Source organism: Esox lucius, chromosome 2, assembly GCF_011004845.1.
Source record: "Esox lucius isolate fEsoLuc1 chromosome 2, fEsoLuc1.pri, whole genome shotgun sequence".
Classification (NCBI taxonomy): Eukaryota; Metazoa; Chordata; class Actinopteri; order Esociformes; family Esocidae; genus Esox; species Esox lucius.
Window position 1 is genome coordinate 33026900 of NC_047570.1, and position 23639 is coordinate 33050538.

The following is a 23639-nucleotide window of genomic DNA, read 5'->3' on the forward strand; positions in this document are numbered from 1 at the left end:
TTTTAAACTTTTTCTACATTTCTTTGTCCCCAAATCTGTTATATTCAATTTGAGATTAGGGCCCTGCTTTGTTGCAGAAAATCCTGGCAAATTTAGCACAGCCGTTGTTGTGCTTATCACTTTGCCCGCTAAACCAGGATGTCTGTACCAGAATCCCCATGGTAGAAAGGAACGTATTCTACAACCTTTTAACTTGATTGAGCTCACAGGCGCCCAAGCTTCCACAAGGAGTCACTAGGGTGTGACAGGTCATGGCAACCACATTTGTTTGCTAAACTGATGGCATCACTTTTTATTGAACTAATTGCATTGGTAACTGGTTTGTAATTGCTAATAAGGCATCTTAGGGGTTTGTAATATACTGCCAAAATTCCATGGTTAAGTGCTGTGACCAGGCACTCTGAGCTGTGTCCTGCCTAAGCTCTTAGCTGTGGTAAATTGGCCCCTCATGCCTTTCTGATTAAAGATGCAGTTTTGGACTTTTATGAATAACAAAGTACTTTCTCAAAACTCAAATTATGTATGTGTAATATGCGTAATATGGAAGTGTAAAATGTGAGTGACTGGATGTGTAATATGTAATATGGTCACTATCATACCCCATGAAATTCCAAGTATGAAAGTGAGCGGTTATGGATGACTTCGGCACACATCGGCAAACACATTACGTATTTCACAATTTTCGGGGATCCTTTTTTTACAGCACTACTTTTAAAATGACTGGCTATCTTGTAACGCATCATACGGCCAAATACACTGCTAATCCTGTGATTTAGCTTTAGTTGATTTGTTTGCTACCGTTTTTTAAATCCCAGTTTTTCAACTTGCAACTTCTGTTGTTTGATCATTTTTGCATTGATTTTTCAACTACTGCAGATTCACATTTTTTCATAGCCTTTGGTAGGAATACTGCAAATAACCGAAGAAAAATAACATCTGAAAATAACTTTTGAAAAAACATCTACATTTAAATGGCTGAGCTTGATTCTATACCACAATCGTTGTGTAATCAGCTCTTGTTTACTTTTCAAGCTTAAAACTAATTACAGCTTTCAAAAGGCAGCAGCTCAGATCTTAATCAGGGACAAAAACAAAATGGCCACCCTCTCAGAATGAAACACAGGCGTCTTGAGACAATTCATAACCGTGGCCTGTCAAACCACTACTGCTTACATTGCCTTTCCAGCAAGCCATTCTCTCTTAGCTTCTTACCCAAATACGAGAGCTTCCACAAATACTTGTGTTGTTGAAAGACTCAAACAGGATGCCATTGTGCTATAAACACAGAACTTTCTCCTACTGGAGTCGGTCTGGGCCCACGTACCCGCTGTGGTTTGTTGTGTAATCATTCAGCTATGCGTTTTCTGTTTCTCACAACTACCCGCTGTGTGTTTCCATTGGTATTGCTGGACCCTCTTCACATGGAGGGAGTTGGGGGGGAGGGAATGTGATTTCCGCAGATTGGAGCAGAAACCATTTATAAGGTGCAATTCTTTTTTGGGGTGTTGGTTGGTTTTTTCTTCGATACACTAATTAATTTAGCCAATGCAGAACGTTTCCAGATGCACCCACTGTTTCATTACAACTCATTTGGTAATGTGTTTCGGGAAGACAGACAGGTCCTAACCCTCCGCTCTTCATGCAGCATGGCAGCTGACCGGGGGATGTCCACACCACACCTTCCCCACGTGTTCCAGGAACTTCAGAAAACAGCCAAATGCACTGAATCTCATTTGGTTGATGTGGATGGAGGTCGGTAACACAGCCATATATTCAATAGTGAGGCTCTGGCTTCATGAAAGAGAAAGCGAAATGCACTTTAAATGATCATGTTCTCGCCACCTCTCTGAGCCTGGTACTTCTCTCGGTTTCTTCCTTTGTTACTGACTTTCTGGGGAGTTATTTTTTAGCCACTGTGCTTTGGAATTGCTTGCTCTTTTGGGTTTTAGGATGGATGTCTGGAAAGCACTAAGACAACTGCTGATGTAAAAAGGCATTTAAACATTTGCAAAAGATTTTGATTGATTTGTTTGATTGTTTGAAGCAATCCTGTCTTGTTATTAACCAAAAACCCAATTGTTATTCTACTACGATTATAACACTAGATTACGACTGAAACTATCTCAACTCAATACACAAAACTCAGTGAACATATCAGTAAACAGACACATCAAATGTTAAAGAAAGCCCAGATTCATATAATACGAGTACTTTATTGTCAATGTGTGAATGGCATAACTTTTCAGGTAATTGATAAAATATGACTAAAACCAGGGGTTTCCTATTGTTATTTTTTTTTGCAGTATACATTTTTTTTTTCAAAAGGCATTGAGAAACTCTATAATACATATATAGAATCCAAAGTGCATAATTCTGTTCCTTTTTTATTTCGTCCATATACACATTACACTATACATAAATAATTACATTGTAAAAATGACTCAGTATTTACAAGTATAATATATTTCATATAATATATAAAACTTTATATTAAATCTAGGTAGATTATATTTGGGATAGTTGGTTGAGATAGCTGTGTGTGTGTGTGTGTGTGTGTGTGTGTGTAATGACCAACTATGTTTACTGTGTGTATCTTTATTTTGTAAATGCACAGTTAATGCCGTAGAGCACCTGTTTGTGTGTGTGTGTGTGTGTGTGTGTGTGTGTCCCCGTCCTCCTCATCCACCCGTGTGTCCGTGTGCTATCTGTGGGTATTGAGGAGCACCTCCACCCAACAGGGACAGGAGGTGATGAACTGCCGGGAGTAGCAGGGGCCCCAGCCCTTGGCGAAGCTGATCCTGACACTGTTGGGGTCGTAGGGGCCCTCCAGTCCACCAGGGGGCTCTATGCCCTGCTGCAGGATCCAGCTGGACTTCTCATAGTCAAACACTTTGAGCGAGTAGCCCGGCATGACGCGCCTCACCGCCAGGCCCCTCGCCAGGTTGGGCGGGTCCAGGGTGGGCGAGTGGACGAAGACGGGGTGCTCGCTGCGGTTGTACACCCAGACGCCGTCGGGCTCCCGGCTCAGGACGATCCCGTGGCCGATTTTGCCGCGCGTCCGTCGGACGCAGCCGCCCGCGCCGCCGGCGTTGTCGCGGCGACCGTCGCCTCCGTCAGCGACAGCCCCGAGCTGGCCCAGGCAGAGGCCCGTGCCCTGAGGTAGGTCGTAGAAGATGCTGAGCGAGGGCTCGTGGGTCGGGTACAGGCGGCCCACCCGCGTCCTCTGCTCCCAGTAGGCCACGCTGCACCAGTGGGAGTGTCGCCCGCAGGAGGACGAGGAACCCACGGAGGTACCGGTGTCTGAGGAGGAGAAGGGAGGGAGGGAGGTTAATTTTTCACACTGAATTTGACCAAGTTTTATTAATCTGTCGGGTAACATTTTCATCGTGAGCTGAAAACACAGCCAGGTCCGAATTAAAGCGCCAGAGAGAGAGAGAGAGAGGATCCAGTCCTTCATTCGTGGACTTCAGTTTGAGGAACGGTTTGATCGACCCACACTGATTTGAAGACAGGACTTAAACACGGAATAGGTTTTATTAGGTGCTCTAACTTTACACGAACAGGTGTCCATTGATAAAGCAGAGATCTAGGAGAGGGGCCAGGAGCACTGTGCCCGTAGTTAATGGACCAAAAGGGAAACGGTTACATTTTCATTGCAAAACAATCCTATTCCACATGAACCCCTTATACAAACAAAACCTCCTTCACTTGTAGTATGTACAGTATTTAGTTACTCTGTTCCCATGAGCCATTGGGTGTACGTTCTAAAACCCCTGGTAAACTGTCATCTTGGCCGACAACACCCCTTTCTCCCTTTCTACCTCCGCCCCCTCCCCTCTGCATTCCAGACGGGTGAGCCCGCGTGGAACAGTCAGGGGGTCCCCCTTCCCCCATCTCAGAGGCACCTCCCCCAACAGGCTAGGGGAGAGAGAGTGTGCAAGAGTGCGAGAGAGAGAGTACAAGGGGGAAAGAGAGGGAAGAAGAGACCAAAAGAGAGGGAGAGAGCGAGAGAGAGAGAAGGGGGGAGGGGGATAATGCAGCATTCAGCTCCCTGACAACATAGCGCGAGCCTAGAAACCCATGACCCCCCAGTCCTCATGCTATCAGCCTAGAAACCCCTGACCCCCCAGTGCTCATGCTATCAGCCTAGAAACCCCTGACCCCCCAGTCCTCATGCTATCAGCCTAGAAACCCCTGACCCCCCAGTCCTCATGCTATCAGCCTAGAAACCCCTGACCCCCCAGTGCTCATGCTATCAGCCTACAAACCCATGACCCCCCAGTCCTCATGCTATCAGCCTACAAACCCCTGACCCCCCAGTCCTCATGCTATCAGCCTACAAACCCATGACCCCCCAGTCCTCATGCTATCAGCCTACAAACCCCTGACCCCCCAGTCCTCATGCTATCAGCCTACAAACCCCTGACCCCCCAGTGCTCATGCTATCAGCCTAGAAACCCCTGACCCCCCAGTCCTCATGCTATCAGCCTACAAACCCCTGACCCCCCAGTGCTCATGCTATCAGCCTACAAACCCCTGACCCCCCAGTCCTCATGCTATCAGCCTACAAACCCATGACCCCCCAGTCCTCATGCTATCAGCTCGCATTAACTCCCACACAGAGTGATGCCATTATTTTGCTCCAGAGACTCTATTGACACAGAGGATTTAAAGCCCATGCGCCTGTGGCCCCATTCCTTTCATACTCTGGCTAGCCCCCCTCTCTAGGGCCCTAATGGCCGCCCTCTTTCCTATTAACAAGCTGCTTGAAGGTGAAGCTGGGCGGAGAGCTATACATTTACGCTGCAGCCATTTTAGTTTTTGTTAGGTGGATTTACTTTGTGTGCAATCTATGGTGTGTCCTAACTCACACACACACACACACACACACACAGGAGGTCTTCTCGCACCCCAAAACTGATATCTGAGCTGAATTGGATCTGTGAAATTCCTGTTCAATAGGACCTGATAATTCATTTAGAAAATCTATTTCTGATCTAACAGGAATCCGAGGCTGAACACATTTGTTTCCCCGAAAACCCACAGCAATAATGAAGGATCTAATCTTAATCTGACAGAAACATTTAAAATGCATCTTTACCGCCTGCAAGTCAGCTGCATTGTTTTGCCCAATGTTCATCGTGCATTTTCTATAGTTGATGCATCATTTATTTAATGACATCCATAATTAAAAATCTGGAGACAAGAAGGTAGGACAAAGACAAATACGTTGCTTGCCAGAACTCATCCGCTAATTTGTGCACATCATTATACATCTTTTTTATATACGCAGGCAATGAGATGATCTGGCCTTTGCACGAATGTGGGCAGAATTGGCCTTTTGGGGATATCTGATAGTAAGCTATTCATTGTCTTGACTGGCCACCAGAGCTGTGGCTTCTCGAGGTCTTCATTTTGTCAGAGACGAAGTCAACAGCGGCTGTTTCATACATATTACCAGAACCCTGTGGGGAACCGAACTATCATACATATTACCAGAACCCTATGTGGAACCGAACTATCATACATATTACCAGAACCCTGTGGGGAACCGAACTATCTTACATATTACCAGAACCCTGTGTGGAACCGAACTATCATACATATTACCAGAACCCTGTGTGGAACCAAACTATCATGCATATTACCAGAACCCTGTGTGAAACCGAACTATCACACATATTACCAGAACCCTGTGCGGAACCGAACTATCACACATATTACCAGAACCCTGTGTGAAACCAAACTATCATACATATTACCAGAACCCTGTGTCAAACCGAACTATCATGCATTTTTAGATTACACTGATATATTTGCACGATTTGTAATTATCTTAATATAGTTTTGGATATGGTCGGTACCAAATATTTTCAAAAAGATCAGAAACTGACCTTCCGAATAAAGAATCCGACACAGTTGGTTATCGGTAAAGATCTCAGGTAATTGGGTTAGTGTGTATTTGTGAAAACCTCAAACATACGCACGTGCACACACACACACACACACACACACACACACACACACAAACACACATTCATACACAAACACACACAGACACATTGAGCAGGGGATTCTCAATGTGGGGCCTTGTTGCTGAACCAAACATACCCTCCTTCCACTACACACACACACACACACACACTTTTTCAAATTGCACTTCTCATTTGAGGCCCATGTGTGTCATTAGCGAATTCCAGCCTGGCAGGTCCAACGTTCTGCCGTTTTTACAGCTCCACATTAAGATGGAGCAGCCTGGTAGCCGGGATCAGACACACAGCTCTTCCCTGTAATAATGCAGGATAAACACATGGGAAAGAATGTGGAAGGAAGACCACGGGAAAAATCCAGATCTGAACAAAGCGTGGCAGTCAAACTTCAGGGATTAGCTCTCCCTGCATCAACTAAAAGGTTGCGAATCCTTCACCGAAATGAAATGCTAGCTCTTTGACTGCGTAATGCGTTCCCGGTTCTCACTCAAACGCATTCGACAAGAGAATTATTTCAGGACGTTTTGACTACGGATGGGCATTGATGGTGATTGGTGGGTGGCGACTCCGACCAAAGTTCACGCTGTGTCAGACACAAAGTGCTGAATTCTGAAATAGCTTTGGGCCTACCACGTCAGTCGTCACAAAGTGCCTTTGAGAGGGAGCGATAGGCGGAGATTTGGAGCAACAGGAATGTACACCTTCTGTGGAATTTTAAAAGGAGCTTCCAATCTAAAGGTTATCAATATGTTTGGTTCTGGTTTGTGGAAGACACAGCTCTGTCTGTGGCATGTGTTTGTGCATATTTCCTTCAGGATTTCAAAGTGTTTATTGTTTGTCATTGTCTTGTCTAACCTGAAACTTGCGCTAAACTGAAAGTGCCAGTTAGAAAGAAAAATCTGTACCCTCTTATATGTGAAACATTTATCATATTCATATATGAGTTCTGGTAATATTCAACACAGATGATCCTGTCGGTTAACTGACACCATTATCCAATAAATACATCAAGGAAGAGACTCGAGACGGGGGGGGGGTGGGGGGGTTGCAGACATGGAGGGAGAAGCTGGTAGCAATTACACAGCACTGCAACCATTTACCCCAACCACCTTTAACAGCTCTGTTTACCAATTAGATAAGTAGCTTTTGTTATTGCATTTTCAAAATCACCCTCTCTTAGTGCCACTCTCAGGGAAACATCCTGTCCCTCCTGTCCTCGTTCCCCTGCTCTCCGATGTAGGGCCACGTCAGACCTTTAATTATAACCGTTCAGCCCACTTGAACGGTTCATATTTTAGTTGTTTACTAAACACTGCAGAACATGTATACAACCATTATATGAGATTCAACTTGTCTGGGGGATGCTAAAGGATATTATCTGATCTATATTTAAACTATGAGGCAAGTGGTATATGGTCAATATTCCGCAGTTAAAAGCTTAGGCATGACGGAACATGGAGTGCCGAAACTCCGACCAATGAGGTACCTTACTGCTCTTACAGAACAGTTACCAACACAAATGGAACAGTTAAAATAATTGCTTTGTTATACCTGTGCCATAAGGTGACATACATTACAACTTCTAGCCAGTCAGCATTCAGAGTTAGAACCCTCACTGTTTATAACACTTTATATCATCTACCACACTGAAATGCCTTTGAATAAACATGTATGAACTGGTAATGAACACGTTATAACCATTAATACATTAGATTAATGAGTAATATTAAATGTTTCCTGGCCAGGTATAGTGACCACTGATACACCTGTATATACTCTGAATACCAAGGGACAGCAGGTTTCCCCAAAAACATAATTAAGCATTTCTCTCGAATTTCTCTTTTCGTTTTCTTAATTTTCCTTCAATTTTACGAGGGCTGAATTATATAACAAATATGAGATTATCTGATGGTGCGAATAAGCGCCACCTCTGTTTAAGTATGTGTAGGCCATGTATTTCATGGTGCCTGACTAAACGGGTACTTTAAGGGCATTTATGGTTTGGCGAACACACACACCTTTATTTAAAAAAATAAAACAATGAGCCAATCAACTCAACCAAGCTCAGCTACCAATCAAATGAAATCAAATCAAAAAGTCATAACGTCGGTGACAGAAAAAAACAAACATTGGAAAACAAAAGAGGTTCTTTCTACCATGGCTGACTAACTGAAAGTTGCCTGTTCCTAAATAGCGTATGTTAAAATGGTGCTGAAATTGTGGGTAGGTCTTAGCTTTTTTTTTTACAACGTGTGGTTTTGTGATGACTCACACATGTGAAGGAATTTATTCAACCTCTATTTGTGTGTGATTGTTGTGTTCTAGTCTCTGCCGTACAATAGCGTATAATGGCTTATAGAGGTTGTAATATGTACAGGTTATGACTAACAGATGAATAATGGATCTCCCCCGCCCGACATGGCTTTTCCCTGGTGATTTTACCCGCCCACCTGAACGTACAATATATCACTAATAAACATTTGAGAACAGCTGAAAAATAAGTTGTTTTTCCTGGTAAAACCCCTGTCTCTACTGCATGTGAGGCTCTCTCACTGAGACGTGAGGCTAAAAAAGAAGTACCACTCCAGGTTCAGAGGTCAGACAAGTCGTTTCCTGCCGGCTTCCCACAGGCTCCTGAACCTCAAACCGCCACACGGACCTTTCTTCTGCTCCTTTTTTTCCCCCCTCTCTGTCCGTACTGGGATAAATGAACTCCCCGCTTTGCAGCTAGCTCTGACTCTGTAGGAGCTGAAACCCCTGCCAACCTCAACCAGCGTGGAGGGGAAGAAAGAGACGGAGGGGTGGGAAGGAGAGAGAAACGAGAGAGGGTGACAAGAGACGCACAGGGAAGAGAAGAGAGAGCGAGGGAGAGAGGGAGACACAGAGTGAGCGAGCGCGAGAGTGTGTGTTTGAGCGAGGGAGAGAGAGACCCTGCCAACCATAGCCAGCGCCGAACAAGAAAAAAAGTGGGAGAGACTTGAGAGTGAAAGAGAAAAAGAGAGAGAGAGACAGAGGGAGGGAGACCCATGTCTCTCATCCTGTGCCAAGGATTAGATTCCCCTCCAGTTATTAGACTCTTCCACTGCGCTGACAGAGAAGAGGGGGGGGCCGGAGGGAGAAGAGGGTAGGGGGCTGGGGGGGGGGGGTGAAAGGGCGGGGACAACATTAGAGGATAGAATTCACCCACGGTCAACAACCTGGACCAACCAGGCCTCTCCATTATGTAGGACCGTGCGGCCAAGGATGTTTCGTCAAATTTCCCGAAAGCCCACAGAAAACATACAAAAACAACTCCTGCTGCCTCTTGGCACCCCTGCCTGACTGTCTGCCTGTCTGTCTGTCTGTCTGTCTGTCAGTCAGCCTGTCTGTCTGTCTGTCTGTCAGCCTGTCTGTCTGCCTGCCTGTCTCTCTGTCTGTCTGTCAGCCTGTCTGTCTGCCTGTCTGTCTGCCTGTCTGGTGGTACGGCCCGGTCCTGTGTTTTTGGAGACAACTATCATTACAGGGCAACTTCCATCCAGCAGGGCCACATTTAGGTTGGCGTCTGGGCTATCTCTGCCATCAGAAGACTGGATCATCAGCCAGACAGGCACAATGCTGTCTGGAGGAGCTGTATGGGGAGGGCTGTGTTTTTCTTTGCTAATTGGAAAATGCATTGAAGCAACAGATTGAGATAGTTGCGGTAACTTAGGCACTCACAAATCTGGCAAAACTTTTCTTCCTTTTGCCCTCAGCAGTGCCGTAAAAAGGGCAAAAAGGATAGAAAAAGGGCAGGGGACACGGTAGCACCTGTGGACACTTCAACTAATCAGTCATGAGAGAAAACACAACAGACGTCAACAAGCGAGAGGGCAGATCAGGCAAAGGAGGTACGTCCAGTTGAGATTCCTGGCAAGGAGGGGGGTCATTAGCCATCCTGCGGATTGTAAAACACGACTCCTTCAAAACAGGTGGAGAAAAAGCAGTTTGTTCTGTTTTCTTAACTTTGACTTGAAAGGATAGAGCCGAGTCGGTAGACTGGGTCTGAGCTCCTCGTGAGCACTAATAGTTAGGGAGACAATGAAAAAGAGGGAGAGACCGTGAGGGAGAGACTGTCAGGGAGAGACAGAGAGGGAGGGAGTGGGAGAGACAGTGAGGGAGAGACAGTAAAAGAAAGTGAGTCAGAGAACGTGACAGATAGGGTGGGAGGGGGGTGGGGGGGGAGAGGGGTGGGGGAGAGAGAAGGCGAGAGGTGGGGGAGAGAGCGTGGGTGGAGGCGTAGGGGGCAAGGACAGGCCAAGACCACCACCCTACACATTCCTGAAGAAACCCTCTTCCCCAACACGTCCTACATTGGTCAGCTGTGTGGGCAATGCTTTGGCCAGACCCCTGACCTAGAAGGTGAAGAAACTCAGCAAAGTTATTTGCCAGGTAACCATCATGGTGATATTCCAGTGGTAGTAGAATTGTTTCGGTGGCGGTGTGAGATGTTTTTAGTTGCCTCCCGACAACTTGTTTTCCTGATTCTGTTTACGGAGCTGCAGGACCAGTCATTCTAAGGCACCGCTCGTTCAATTCACAATGAGACATACCTCGTCTTTAGACCGTAGTAGCGATAAAGACTATTGGTTGGAAAGGTGTGCAGCGTTGCCATGGAAGGTGGCGTGCAACAATTTAGATTTTGACCTGTTTAGACAATTTAAAGAAATGCATTTTTGACCAAATCTTGCCATCTAGATGAAACTAATGTAGTGTAAAAAAAAGTACCGGTCCATCAGCAACCTCCGGTACCTCCAAGTCGTTGTCTACTTCTGGAGGGATAAGATAGACTGAAAAAACCATCCTGAACGTGAGAAAACATTAGTCTGTCTTTATCAATTTTCAGCAAACGTGTAACACTGTTGCAGAATAGGCCTCCATTTTCTGCTCTTACGCATTTGTTGAAAAAGTGCCTTGTACAACTACAGGATAGTTCCTGAGCTCTCACAAATGATTTGGTTTCAGATGAATCACTTGGAGACACAACACTCACTGAGATATTTCCGTGTCCCAGTCAGTCCCAGCTAGAGGTGTGCCTCATTCGTCTCCTTCTCCAGTGGAGTTGTGTTTCATTTAATCTTTATCTCCAGTGGAGTTGAGTCTCATTTCGTGTCTTTCTCCAGTGGAGTTGTGACTCATTTAATCTTTATCTCCAGTGGAGTTGTGTCTCATTTTGTCTCATTCTGCAGTGCAGTTGTCGTGAGGAGAGGAGTTTCTGCCTGACTGCTAGATCCACCAATCGATTTGGCCCAGGCATGGGAGAAATGTCTCCTGTCAGCATGATGTGTCTCAAGTAGCCTCGATCCATCACAACATGCAACATACACCGACCCACACTCCGCTGCTTGTTATTGTAGGGGAATTACACACACACACACACCACATCTTACGTCTTTATTGTAATGAGAACTTACCTCAACAACAACATTGCGAGTTGCTATTTCCTAAAACAAGGCAAACAGTTCTTCTCTCAAACAAACCAAACTTGACCAAGCGTTCCTGCAAAACGCACATGCGACAATTTCCAACAATTCATAAAGTCATTGCCTGTCAACATCTGCAAAGAATCTTTAGGTTCAACAGCATGGCAGGGTTCCATTAGGCAAATTGCGAGTTGGCAAAAACTCTGACGGAACGATGGAAAGCCACAGCCAGTCCTGTAATTTAAACCTTATTTTAAATAGCGACAGCCTGACTACATGGAGGGAGAGAGAGAGAGAGAGAGAGAGAGAGGGAGAAGGACATTGCAGAAGAGGGAGTAACATACAAAGAAAAGAGGAAGAAAGAGGGGAAACAGGCAGATAATAGAGAAATAAATGCAACATGACACACCAAACGAGGATTTCTATTCCTTGTCTGTCAACCACAGAAATAGTAATTGTTGTGCAGTTTTGGGACTTCCTACCGTACACTGAAAAGTAGAGGTCTGTTCCTACAGGCCACTTCACAAGCTCACCATTGTTGGATCTCATTGAGTTTACCTCAAGTGCCTGGACTCTGGAAAGTGTGGTGAAGTTTTGTGCATTTCTAAATCACTGTGTTTTTCCATTAAAGAAATTCACAATTGTGCTTTTTAAACCAAAGAAAATAACAAAAAACAATGATCTATCACCAAATACTGAACGATAGCTTGGAAATACTGATAACCACCACCAGTTGAAGGTGTTGTGACAAGCTGGTCTTTGAAGGAACGTCTACAACACATGACACAGAGTACAACCATTCTGGAAATGTCTACCTTTTCTCACTGCCTTCAAATCCAGCACCAGTACCAGTTAAACGTACCGGACGGGATTCAACCCACACTAGCTCTCGCCCGTCCAGTCATTCCACATTGGCGGTTCTAAAGGAACGAAGGCCGTGAAGGCCGTAGCGATGACTACCCTCCAGGTAGTGGAACACAGCAGTGGGCCAGGGCTCTCCGGAGCTGTGCACTCCCAGTAGAAAGAGCAGCGGTGGAAAGTATTTGAGGAAATGGCGAGCGGCGGACGGGCGGGGGGGGGGGGATGGGGGGGGGGGTTCAGCTCTTGATGTTGAATTCCATACCGTATTGTGCCTCGGTCATGCATTTTGAGCGTGTGTTGTGCGGACGCCAGGTACAAGGCTATGGGTTCAGGTCAGAGAGAGCACCCGCTATGTTTCCGTGGGTGCCCGGGGACCAAAGGACTCTGGCCCTCTGGAGTCCCTGTGGTGGCACGCTGGCCTCGGTATGCTGCAGTGGGACACCGATAAAACATTTATTTGCACCCCGGGAATCAGTGAGTCAAGTGAGAATCGGAAACCAGCGTGACTTTTGGCTACAAAAGCTTTCATTCTGTGCCCGTTTAGTGCGGCTGGAGCTGTGAGCTCCATCCCAGAAAACAGACACACAGATTTAAACGAAACCTTCTTGAGAACTCTCACAAACTTATTTTTTCTCCCAAAGTACTGACGATCTGCTGATCTGTTCAAACACGTATCCCCTGTCAATCAGGACCACCCCTTGCCCTTTCCCCCCACCCCCTCTTTCTGAAACACTCTGGCGCCCCTCTTCTCGTCCCAGCATTCCAGTGCCGTGCCCCCACAGTCAAAGGGCCAATTCATGGCCTGGCGCGGCTACAAGCGCAGACAGGGGCTCTGAAACAGGATGTTGTTTGGCTGATTCCTCCTTGCTCCGCTTAAACAAACAAGCCGCAAAAAATATGATTTGGGAGGCAGAGCAAAGAGGAAGTGGGTCCGCTCACCTTACCTCAAAACTGGAGGGCATCACATACCCAGTCCCCTTATTGCTGTAAACCATTACTGTCCTGCAGCTTATTTGGATCCTGAAAGTCAGGAAGCTGTGGAAAACTCAAACAAACATTTCACTTTTGAACTATCCAGGCTTTTTATAGATCTGTTGACAATGTAGAAGTGAGCGCAGGGCGGTAACCCAATTCATTTTGAGATGCAGACCTCGGTTTTGCCCGAGATCCCTTTCAGCGCATCACCAACAAAAGCAGACTATTACATTGTTTTAAGAAACGACGGACGGTGAAACACTGTCACCCTCGCGAACCAACACCAGGCCATCTCACCATGTCAAACGCGCCTGTGCTTTACACAGTCACCCATTACCTTCGGTGGAAAGAGTCTGAACTGGTTTGCCTCGCTCATGCCTCTAGTCTCCACATCAGGTTCAAAAGATATCTCGCACGATAGCGGTTATCGGTTTGAGCACTGAGCTAGCGTGTGTCCTGGTAGGACCCCTATGCGAGTGCCGATGTTATCGCCACCAAGTCAGTCAGAAAGACATTCCTGAGTGTCTCACACACGCACACACACACACACACACACCTACACACACACAGACACACAGACACACAGACACACACAGAGCTTTGCCCCAGCTTTCCCATGAATGAGACCTTAACGACAAGCAGACTGTTGACCAAAGCTGGAGATGGCTAGGTAGCTGGCGTCTTAGAAACTCCTAAAAGCTTCCAGTTGACATTTCCATTTGTATAAGGAAGGGCAGTTTTCGGCGGTGTGTATGTTAGCTGATGGGATGATAAAGGGCCTGAGGAGAAGGTATGCACCACGCCCTGCCTGCTCAAGAGTTTCAAAGCTACGGAACTGTTTTAAGATGAATGACGAAAGAAGATGCCACACTATCCAATCAAATGCGGACGAGCTTCTTTACTTCGGCGACAAAGAAATACAACTTTTGCAAATATGGTCATACTCAAAAGTCACAAGCAAATAATCCACGCAGAAGCAAAACTGCACTCATGATAACTTTTTTTTTAAGTCACTGATCCGCATTTTAAACTGAATTATGGAAATGTGCTAATGTATGTGCTACACTTTCTGCTTATTCCCCATGATTCAACATGGGGGTAGGGAGGGGAAAGACCAATGGTAAACTGATCTTTCCATTTCCACTCAACCGTCCGGACCGACAACAGGAGAAGCCCTGCTTTAGCGTTCTCTGGGTCACTGGCTCTGTGTGCATGCTACAAATTACAACTAACACTGTGGATCGACGGAACTGAACGCGCTCTCCCATCGCCCGGAAAAACCCTCCTTTACATTCCCGCTCGACAGCATACTGACAGGTAAGCAAAAACAACGGTTAGTGACTAGCACCAGAAGTATATAGGAAATGTGCAACACATGATTCCTGTAAACAGTAATGGGATAACTGAAGACCCCAGGAGTAAAGACTTTGGATCGATGCACAACACGCTAAACCGAATGACTGCGACTGCTGGTGCAGGCGGCTTTTGGGACTGCTTGAACCGGCTGAACTGAAGAGTCGGTTCTGGAGAGGTCGGACATAATGCTAGTTCACCTTTCAACACCCCACAAGCTGGGCAGGGGAGTTTGACAGAGTGAGTCTGCGGTCTCTCCTCACACTACATGGACCCCCAGCGTAAACAAACAGGACTCAGGTTTCAACCAGAGGGGACTGTTTCCTGCTAGCCACCCCCCCCCCCACCACCCACCCCAAAGCCCCTCTCACCAGAGCTACACTCTGCCTCAATTACCCAGAGGAATGGAGGGAAGAGAGGGAAGAGAGAAAGAGGGGGATGGGGAGAGAGGGAGTGGGAGAGAGAGGGGGATGGGGAGGGAGGGAGTGGGAGAGACAGGGAGTGGGAGAGAGAGGGTGGGAGAGAGTGGGAGGGACAGGGGGATGGGGAGAGAGAGGGTGGGAGAGAGTGGGAGAGCGCGTAAGGATCTTGTTGCAAGTTTTCATCCGACCGAAATATTTCGCCGTACAGAAACAAGAGCAGGGTTGGGGGGGGGGGATTGGAGAGAGGGAGTAGCTGCATTTCTGTGGCATCTACATTGAGCAGGGAGAGGGGAAATGTGTGAGGGGGAAATGGGTGAGGGGGAAATGGGTGAGGGGGGAAATGGGTGAGGGGGGAAAGGGAGAGAGCGAGCATAGCTACATTTCTGTGGTATCTAGATTGAGCAGGGTAAGGGGGAAAGGGTGAGGGGGAAAGGGTGAGGGGCAAGGGTGAGGGGGCAAGGGTGAGGGGGCAAGGGTGAGGGGGCAAGGGTGAGGGGGAAAGGGTGAGGGGGAAAGGGTGAGGGGGCAAGGGTAAAAGGGAAAGGGTGAGGGGGAAAGGGTGGGGGAGAGAAAAGCTACATTGCTGTGGCATCCAGTTTGCAGGAGACCCCCTCCATCCAACTTTCACAATAGGAGCTTTATGTGGCCCAGTCTTTGGTTGTCTTAATAGCCTTTCAACAGAGGGAGTAAAGCACAACATAATAACTTAATTAACTGCAGAGTTTTGCCCATTTATGCAAACATACAGAGGGGAAACCAATATACCTCAGGCTAGGAGTGTGTGTTTGGGCTGCCATACTCAAGCCTTACAGTTAACCCTTTCTGGTCCAGAGTTGAACTCATGTCCAATAACACAATCCTTATAGGTAGGAGATAAAACAACTGCTAACTTCAGTTACATTTATTTCAGAAAAATGCTATTCATAGCACACGATTTACTGGTTGCGTTGATTTCTAAAAGATATTTGGGGAACTGTTTGAAGGGGAAAAGTAAAAGGATCATGGCCTCTAATGTTAGGTTTCATCATCTGGACCTCATTTTCGTAGATGGCAACAAGCCTCTAAGCTGCTTATTCTGCGTGTGCCTGATGTGTGTCATAGAAAAGCAACATGTCCTCCAGCATTCAGGCTAAGTCACCAACATGTTGATACCAAAGTTTGATTAACTAGTGTTTAAAACCCAGTTTTGTATTAAACAAAACTAGGCGTATGAAGAGCAAAAATGACCACGGTGCTAACTGCAATGACTGTCCTTGGTCAAATATGATCTAAACATACAACTACCATTTCCAAAAATCAAGTTAGTCACAGGGGACTCGGGATTCAGTAGAAATAATTGTACAGTTATGTCAACAGCAGTAAAACATAAAACATAATAATGCTCGATTATTTTGTTCTCAATTGCAGTTACTATGTTTGCCAAACACATCGGTCTTCCCAGGAATACATTGAGTAGACAACAACTGTCAAGGCCAAAAAATAACATGCAAACCCACCCAGATACAAGACATTCCAGGAATTGGGTTTCCACTTTCCAGTCCCCATGATCCTTAGAGGCTCTGCCCCGGACTTGTCTATCAGACTGTGTTCATAGTTGCACTCGCTGCTCCACTTTCTCCTCAGGGTTACCCCTACTTCAGTTATCATAGTCAAGTCATCTAGATTGGATGCTTTAGGGCAGTAGCTCTCACACATTTTGGGTCCTTGGGACCACTTTTGTGAAAAACTCAACGAGGACCCCCCCCATCAACTCAGCTCAAGCCAGGTAAGAAAAGTATAGAATTTCAACTATGGCTCCAAAAGTGCATGGCTTAATGAATCACGCTTCAGGCCACAGGTGGGAACATTTTAGCTGCCCACCTTGTGGCTGAAGGGAACATTTTGCCGTTTTCTAGCAACCTTTTTTGCAAACATTTTGTCAAAAGCCAGAAATTATTTTGTCGCCACTTTGACGCTAACAGCCTGTAATTCCACATATTTTGACATAAGGCAGACAGAAAACTTTGTAGTTTTAAAGCTTGACTTTATGTAAAAATGTATGTAAAAAAAACATTCAGGTGGAATACAAGTGTGACTAAGTGAAACCATAGATACCATTATTTTGAGTTGATTAAAACCCTTTATATTATTGCATTACACATTTATTTTATTCCACAGACCCCTTCACTAACATTGTGTAAACCGTTAATGTGCAAAAAATATTCATTTGATCTGGTGTGACTCCGCACTAAGCGAACCACTGTTTCAAGGTGGTAAGCCACCCAAAAGACCACACATTCCTACAGTATAAATTGTTAAAAAAATTTAATACATGACAACAACATATGTTGCAACATTTTGGGGAATTTCTTGGTTATAGTGAGTTAGCAACTAGCATGTGAACCGGCGTGTCACAGCCTGATTGCCTTCCTCACCCATTGTTCCACACACCTGTGTTGCATTGTGCTCCAGCGCCAGCAGATGGCTCCCATTAACCCATCACCTGGGCCTTTATAGCCCATCACCTGGGCCTTTATAGCCCATCACCTGGGCCTTTATAGCCCATCACCTGGGCCTTTATAACCCATCACCTGGGCCTTTATAACCCATCACCTGGGCCTTTATAACCCATCACCTGTCCTTTTATAACCCATCACCTGGCCCTCTATAACCCATCACCTGTCCCTTTATAACCCATTACCTGTCCCTTTATAACCCATCACCTGTCCCTTTATAACCCATCACCTGTCCCTTTATAACCCATCACCTGGGCCTTTATAACCCATCACCTGGGCCTTTATAACCCATCACCTGGGCCTTTATAACCCATCACCTGGGCCTTTATAACCCATCACCTGGGCCTTTATAACCCATCACCTGTTTCATAATAACCCATCACCTGTTTCTTAATAACCTATCACCTGGGCCTTTATAACCTACATTCACTGGTTGTCAGTTTGTCTTGTGGATTCTCTTGTTGTTCTTGCCAGGCTGTATTTCCCTTGACCCAATCAGTTTATGTGTCCATGCTATCCTGTGTATCGACCTCTGCTTGCCTTGACCTGAACTCTGCTCATTCCTTGTCTACTGCTATTGCTATTTACATGTACCAAACCCTGCCTACCCAAGATCTGTCTCTCCTATCGATCCAAATTAAACTTGCCCAGTTTGTACACCTACCTCCTGAGTCTGCACTTGGATCTCACCATAGTTTTTACAGAAATTAGTTTAAAGATCAACAGAGACTCAAAACCCATGGTGCAACACTCACTTTATACATTTTTACCTCACTGACTAGCTAAGTCCTTAGAAACTGTATCAACACAATAATGTAACACAAAGCCCAGCATGTGAAATAATTATATAATTGTACGATTGCTTTTTAGAACGTACCATCTTCAACTTCGTAGAGATTGCGTTTCCAGCAACAATTATATGTTTATCTGGTTGCTACACACCTCTTTAAAATAAATATCATAGAAACACATTCTGACAGGATGGTCAGTGCTTAGAGGAACATGAGACGGTAGACCAATCGCGTTCAGGTCATCATTCTGCATCACCTAGTTGCTAAGCCAATCCCACCCATAATGCACCGCACAGCTCAATGACAACATATGGGTAACGGAATCAAAGCGTGTTATAGGATTCCAGTGAGGATTCCCATCTCCTTAAAGGTATCTCTGTCTGAAAGCAGGAGGAGGAAAACGCACAAACTGCTTTGCTTCATAGGAGTTGGAGGATAACAAGTATATTGACCTGAAGACGCAATGTGTACATTCAGGAAACATTTGTGATGATGAAATAGATGGACGGATGTGTACTAAACTAGTATACCATCTACTGCTGATTTGGCAATCTGGAGTTTGAGGTAATTGTTTTAAAATTGTTATTAAATGTATCTTCCATCTCCATTCCCAAGAATTTAACCTGATGATGGATTGCGCCACGATTTTTAGACTTTACAGACGGCCCACATGGTAGCTAAATCATGGTGAAACAACATGTTTTCCCAACCAATGGACCACAGGCTTTCTTCAAATGTAATTATATACATGTCGTGGAGTGGATTATCCCTTTAAAGCACAATTTGAAACAGTCACCATGGATAGCTAAAAAGTTGTTTCTCACTGGATGAATTAAATGAGTTCCTCCCTGCTTTAGTCTGATCCCAGATGAATAAGTTAGGAAGGAAAAGGAAAAGCTTCACAGCGACTCAAGATGAAATAATTTATTTGACCAATGTTTTCGACAGCTCTGCTGTCTTCATCTGGGTCTCATCTGAATTCAAGTAAAACTACTGCTTTGGAGTTGCCCTTTTTCCATGCCCCTATCTGATAAGTAACCAATTATACTTCATCCCTACTGGATCGTTATGACTGGTTAAAACTCAACACAAAAAAAAAAGTGTTCAGCACATAGGAGACAAGACGTGACATTATGACCATATAATCCAAATCATCAAACACCGCATTCCAATAGTATATCAATGGACACTACAACGGCATCCAAAACACTGACAATATATTATATTCGGTTCAAATCTGTCACTATCAGTTAATAGACTGAACGCTAAATCATTAGCCATCGATGTGAATGCCAGCCTGCCTTCACTTGCTATTAAATTTGGAGGGTTCGTGCTGAGTGACAGTTGTGCCTCACCTGTGAAGGGTCTAGGAGCGACGTCGGGGGAGTGGGGGCCCCCAGTTTCAGTGTACGACAGAGTTGAAAGGGTTGAATCTGATAGATCTAGAAATAATGAAACATGACAAAAAGGTGAAATAGGAAGCAGTTCTCAGTGGGAAACGATTAGAACCAGTCACCAGATAGAACAACGATCCAGGGTGTGTTGTGACACTGTTGTGACCAGTGTCGCTTAAAGACTGTGTTTTCTTTAACCAAGACAATACAGGTAAGAGTACTCCACTATCCGGCACAGAATGTGGTAATGATATGGCCACTATTTGCAACTACTTACTCCGCTTTTTCATATTTACCACATCAATTGCCAATTAATAAATGTAGTATTGATTTTAAAAGACAAAACTGTGCTGGGGGGAAAGAAATGCACACAAAACTTTACATGGCCATGAAAAGCATTGGTCTACCCAGCAGAAAAGGTCTTGTTGTGGGGAGGGAGGGTGATGCATTATGCCTGACTTACCCAGTGGCTTGTGTTCATCTGAAGGAGACAGTCGAGAGTAAGGAGGTGGTGGAGATTCTGAAACAGGAAAATGTGTGTTAGATGCTTGGGACTGTGCAATTGCTACAGTTGCTTGGGAGAGTTGTCAGATTGAGCCTGTAAAGGTCAGTGCGGATGCAGGCTTTTAATCAAACCAAAAAAAATCTATACTATGAAAGTATAGATTTTTTCTTTATTGCAATGAATAAAGAAACACAGGTTCGAGGAGAAACTAAACAGAGCCAGAATAACGTGCAATTCTTAAGAGAATAAGTATGAAACTAAGCCATTTAAAGATCTCTGGAATGAGAACATGTAATTGGTTACCATAACTGAAAAAATGATCTATTATTTATAAATAAATAGTTTGTTCATAGCCTTTCAAAGTCTACAACTATAGAATAAAATAAAATACTATGTCATGTTAACAGGTATTGTTCACTTATGGACAGCTAAAGACAACTAATGGTAAATTGTCGAAATAGTTGTCTCAGAGAGAGAGAAATGCCCAGGGAACTGAGTGGATATAATGGCTGCGGCTTCTTTAAGAGTGGAGTCAGTAATTGCCGGAGTACTCAGTCAGTGAGATACCCAGCTAGTCAGTCTGGCGCCAGCCGTATGCAAACTGTATATTATCGCCACTCCTTCACCTAAATAGCAAGAGGGGGACCTCCTAGTGAAGGAAAAAAGAGCCTTTCAAAGCGCTACTTCAGAGCGATTTCCAAATGGATAGGACTAAAGTAAAAGTAAATTAATACAATCGATCTCATAAAACTTCAACATTGAAACGGGGGCATTTGTTCTCGTGTGCTTAGAAGGGAAAATGTTTGCTGCAAGTCTGTTACTCAGGCTCCCACTTTCTCTCCCTCTGTGTGTGTTTGTTTGTGTGGCAATTTTGTGGAGAGAATAACAGGCTACACTCAGAACAGTTGGAATTCAGTTGCGGTAATCATAAATTCGAGAAAATCCCCCAATGGCTAAAAAGTAACAAAACATGCAAGCATCCCATCATGCCTTACTCCATATAAGATAAATGTAACCATAAGTGTCTATTTACAGGATTTAAGAGCGTAAACTTGTTTTTATTTCAGTCTCGAGCGGACAACTTTTTTTTTTATTGTTCTGCGCAATAGCCTGGACTTTTCCACCATCATCCAGACTTCAGGTATAGGCTGTGGGCCAAACTTTCGGCCACACTCTATGAGCTTTGACATCCTGAGCTTCGGTTGTTATCAAGTTCGAAAAGCAGGCGTAAATGTAGCCCCAGTGTGCGCAATCATGTCATGTACAACAGAGCATATGAACTGGATTTGGGCACAGTGCGTTAAGTATGCGACTGCAATCAAACACGGTCGTCCTTACCTGGCCCACACAAAAGACTGTAGTGATATGGGTTGCAGCACACCGCTACACTGCTATCCGATTCTCCAAAGCTTTGACAATGGCACAGAGCCTTGAGTTGTGTGGAGTGTTGCAGGTCAGTCCAGCGGTAGAGTTTACAGAGCAGGAACGGGGGAGATGCTGCGTGGCCACCTAAACGCATATCCGTCCGGGGGATCAGAACACAATCACTGGTCATCCCTCCTTTCGACTCGACCGCTTCCAACAAGGAATCCAGCGGTTTCTCCTTAAGTCTTTTCAAAAGCGCATAGGTCACGTTCTTCAGTTCTTGCTCGGCCACCGAGCCAGTGTTCCCATCCCGCCCCAAGAGGATACTTCCATCCCGGAGACTAGAGTTTCGAAAACCCCGGGTCAACACGGGGCTCCGAGGTCCAGGGTCCCTGTCCCGAAACAAACAGCAAGTCACCGTTCTACTGTCATTCTCATGTTCTGGCAAAGAACCTCGGTGCTGGGGGACGGGAACACACGTCGCATCCCCCCGACCACGGTCCGAATTGCCCCCGGGCGCGGACTCTGTGTTGCCCGTGAGGTTTGTGGTGCACACTATGTCGACAAATCCCGGAGATGGCGAGGCACGGGTCACCGATTCGAGATCCGTTTTGGGAATTTTCTCTGGGTTACTGCCACTTGAACCGTCCCGACCCCACTCGCTTCGTTTGCTTCTCCCATCTCCCCCGTCTCTGTCTGGGATTAAACGGCTTCTCCAGAGTCGCCGTACAAGACCTGAGCGTTTCGACCTGAACATACGACAACTTAGACAGTTTTGGATGTGTCGTATTGTTCCCGTCCAGGTCTGTGAGGATTCCACATGGATTTATGGTCTCCGCACAACATCAAGGTTTTGTGAACGGCGCGCACTACATGCGCAGCCCTGGGTCGTAGATTTATGACCTACCCGCAGCATTAGAATGTAATTTACGGTTGTATATTGCATTAAACAAAGACAAGTGTAACACTATCACAACGTTAAAATTAATTTACTGGTCTATCTCCAATAACCCTAAAGCCCACCAACTGAATTAAAACGTAACTACAATTTCCCCAATACTCTCTTCGGAACAACAAGCCCTCATCTACGCTCCCAACGACTAGGCTATAACAAGACTATAGCGCGTTAGACAAGTTTTTATTTTTCTTGGACTTTGTGCACCCTTAGATCCTTTGCTCTAGAATCCTTCTCACCGCACATCGATGGAGTTGCTTCACCCCGAAATATTCCCATATAATCCTGGCCGGATTCAGATTCCACTGTTTTTCCCCCACCGCATAATAATCCGTTTGCAACCCCGAAATAAACTGTGTAGATGGGGGGGTTATGGTGCGCGAACACACGTATACAGACGTAGCTCCTCTGATTCTGAACTCCGAAGTGGTTTAAAGGAAAACTTGAATTACTTCACTCTAGTCTCTCCCTCTCTCTCTGCTATTCTTTTTCTGATACACTCTCGTCCATACACACACGGGGGCCCCGAGGAAAGCGTTGGAGCCATTGGTTGATTCCCATCATGTGCCAGTCTAGACACTTTGGCGGCTGTGAGCCGCACTGATTGTTGCGCAAACATGGTTTCAAGTTTCTTAACTCTTAAAGGCGCAACATCCACCTTTTTTCTGTCAAACTTTCAGCTCTTCCCACGAACTTCAGAAAGCCGACTGACAATGTCAAAATAAAAACAGTAATTCTTAATCATTATAATAATCAACCATCACATTTTCGTTATTCCCTTACCAGACGTTGTCACACAGAACGAGCCAAGTGCATTCATCTTAAAGGACCTTATGGCCATCAAATACTGACAAATATGTGTATGTTTTTGTTATTAATAGTACTATAATTATAATAGCTAATTATCAAGTATATATTGTACATGGCTACGGACAGAAATAATTATGTCAGAGCAGTCATTCAACCAATTTAGTTAAAATATGTACACTTTTTTATTAACCAAATGTTATATTCTGTGCATGAAGAGCAAAATGTTCCCAAGAGGTTGAATAGAAAAGTACTTTAAAGCACTGCGCGCCCCAGAGTATTAGATGC

At 45.1% G+C, this 23639-nt stretch overlaps 1 protein-coding gene across 1 annotated transcript; it reads right to left on the reverse strand.

Annotated features, from left to right (window-relative positions):
* Positions 1-2193: 2193 nt before the first annotated feature.
* smad6a (SMAD family member 6a) lies at positions 2194-23078 on the reverse strand. The gene is made up of 4 exons (XM_010875196.4): positions 21563-23078; positions 20183-20239; positions 19681-19767; positions 2194-3300 (listed from the first exon to the last, which is right to left on the reverse strand). The coding sequence occupies exons 1-4, from the start codon at positions 22344-22346 to the stop codon at positions 2702-2704; spliced, it is 1527 nt and encodes a 508-aa protein (XP_010873498.1). The 5' UTR covers positions 22347-23078; the 3' UTR covers positions 2194-2701.
* Positions 23079-23639: the final 561 nt, after the last annotated feature.

Excerpts from the sequence above, each read along its gene's own strand:
- smad6a (XM_010875196.4), bottom strand. The coding sequence starts at position 22,346 with ATGTTCAGGTCGAAACGCTCAGGTCTTGTACGGCGACTCTGGAGAAGC. Across the intron at positions 19,768-20,182 it reads AGATGAACACAAGCCACTGG|ATCTATCAGATTCAACCCTT; the intron begins GTAAGTCAGGCA and ends CATTATTTCTAG. Across the intron at positions 3,301-19,680 it reads CGCTCCTAGACCCTTCACAG|ACACCGGTACCTCCGTGGGT; the intron begins GTGAGGCACAAC and ends TCTCCTCCTCAG.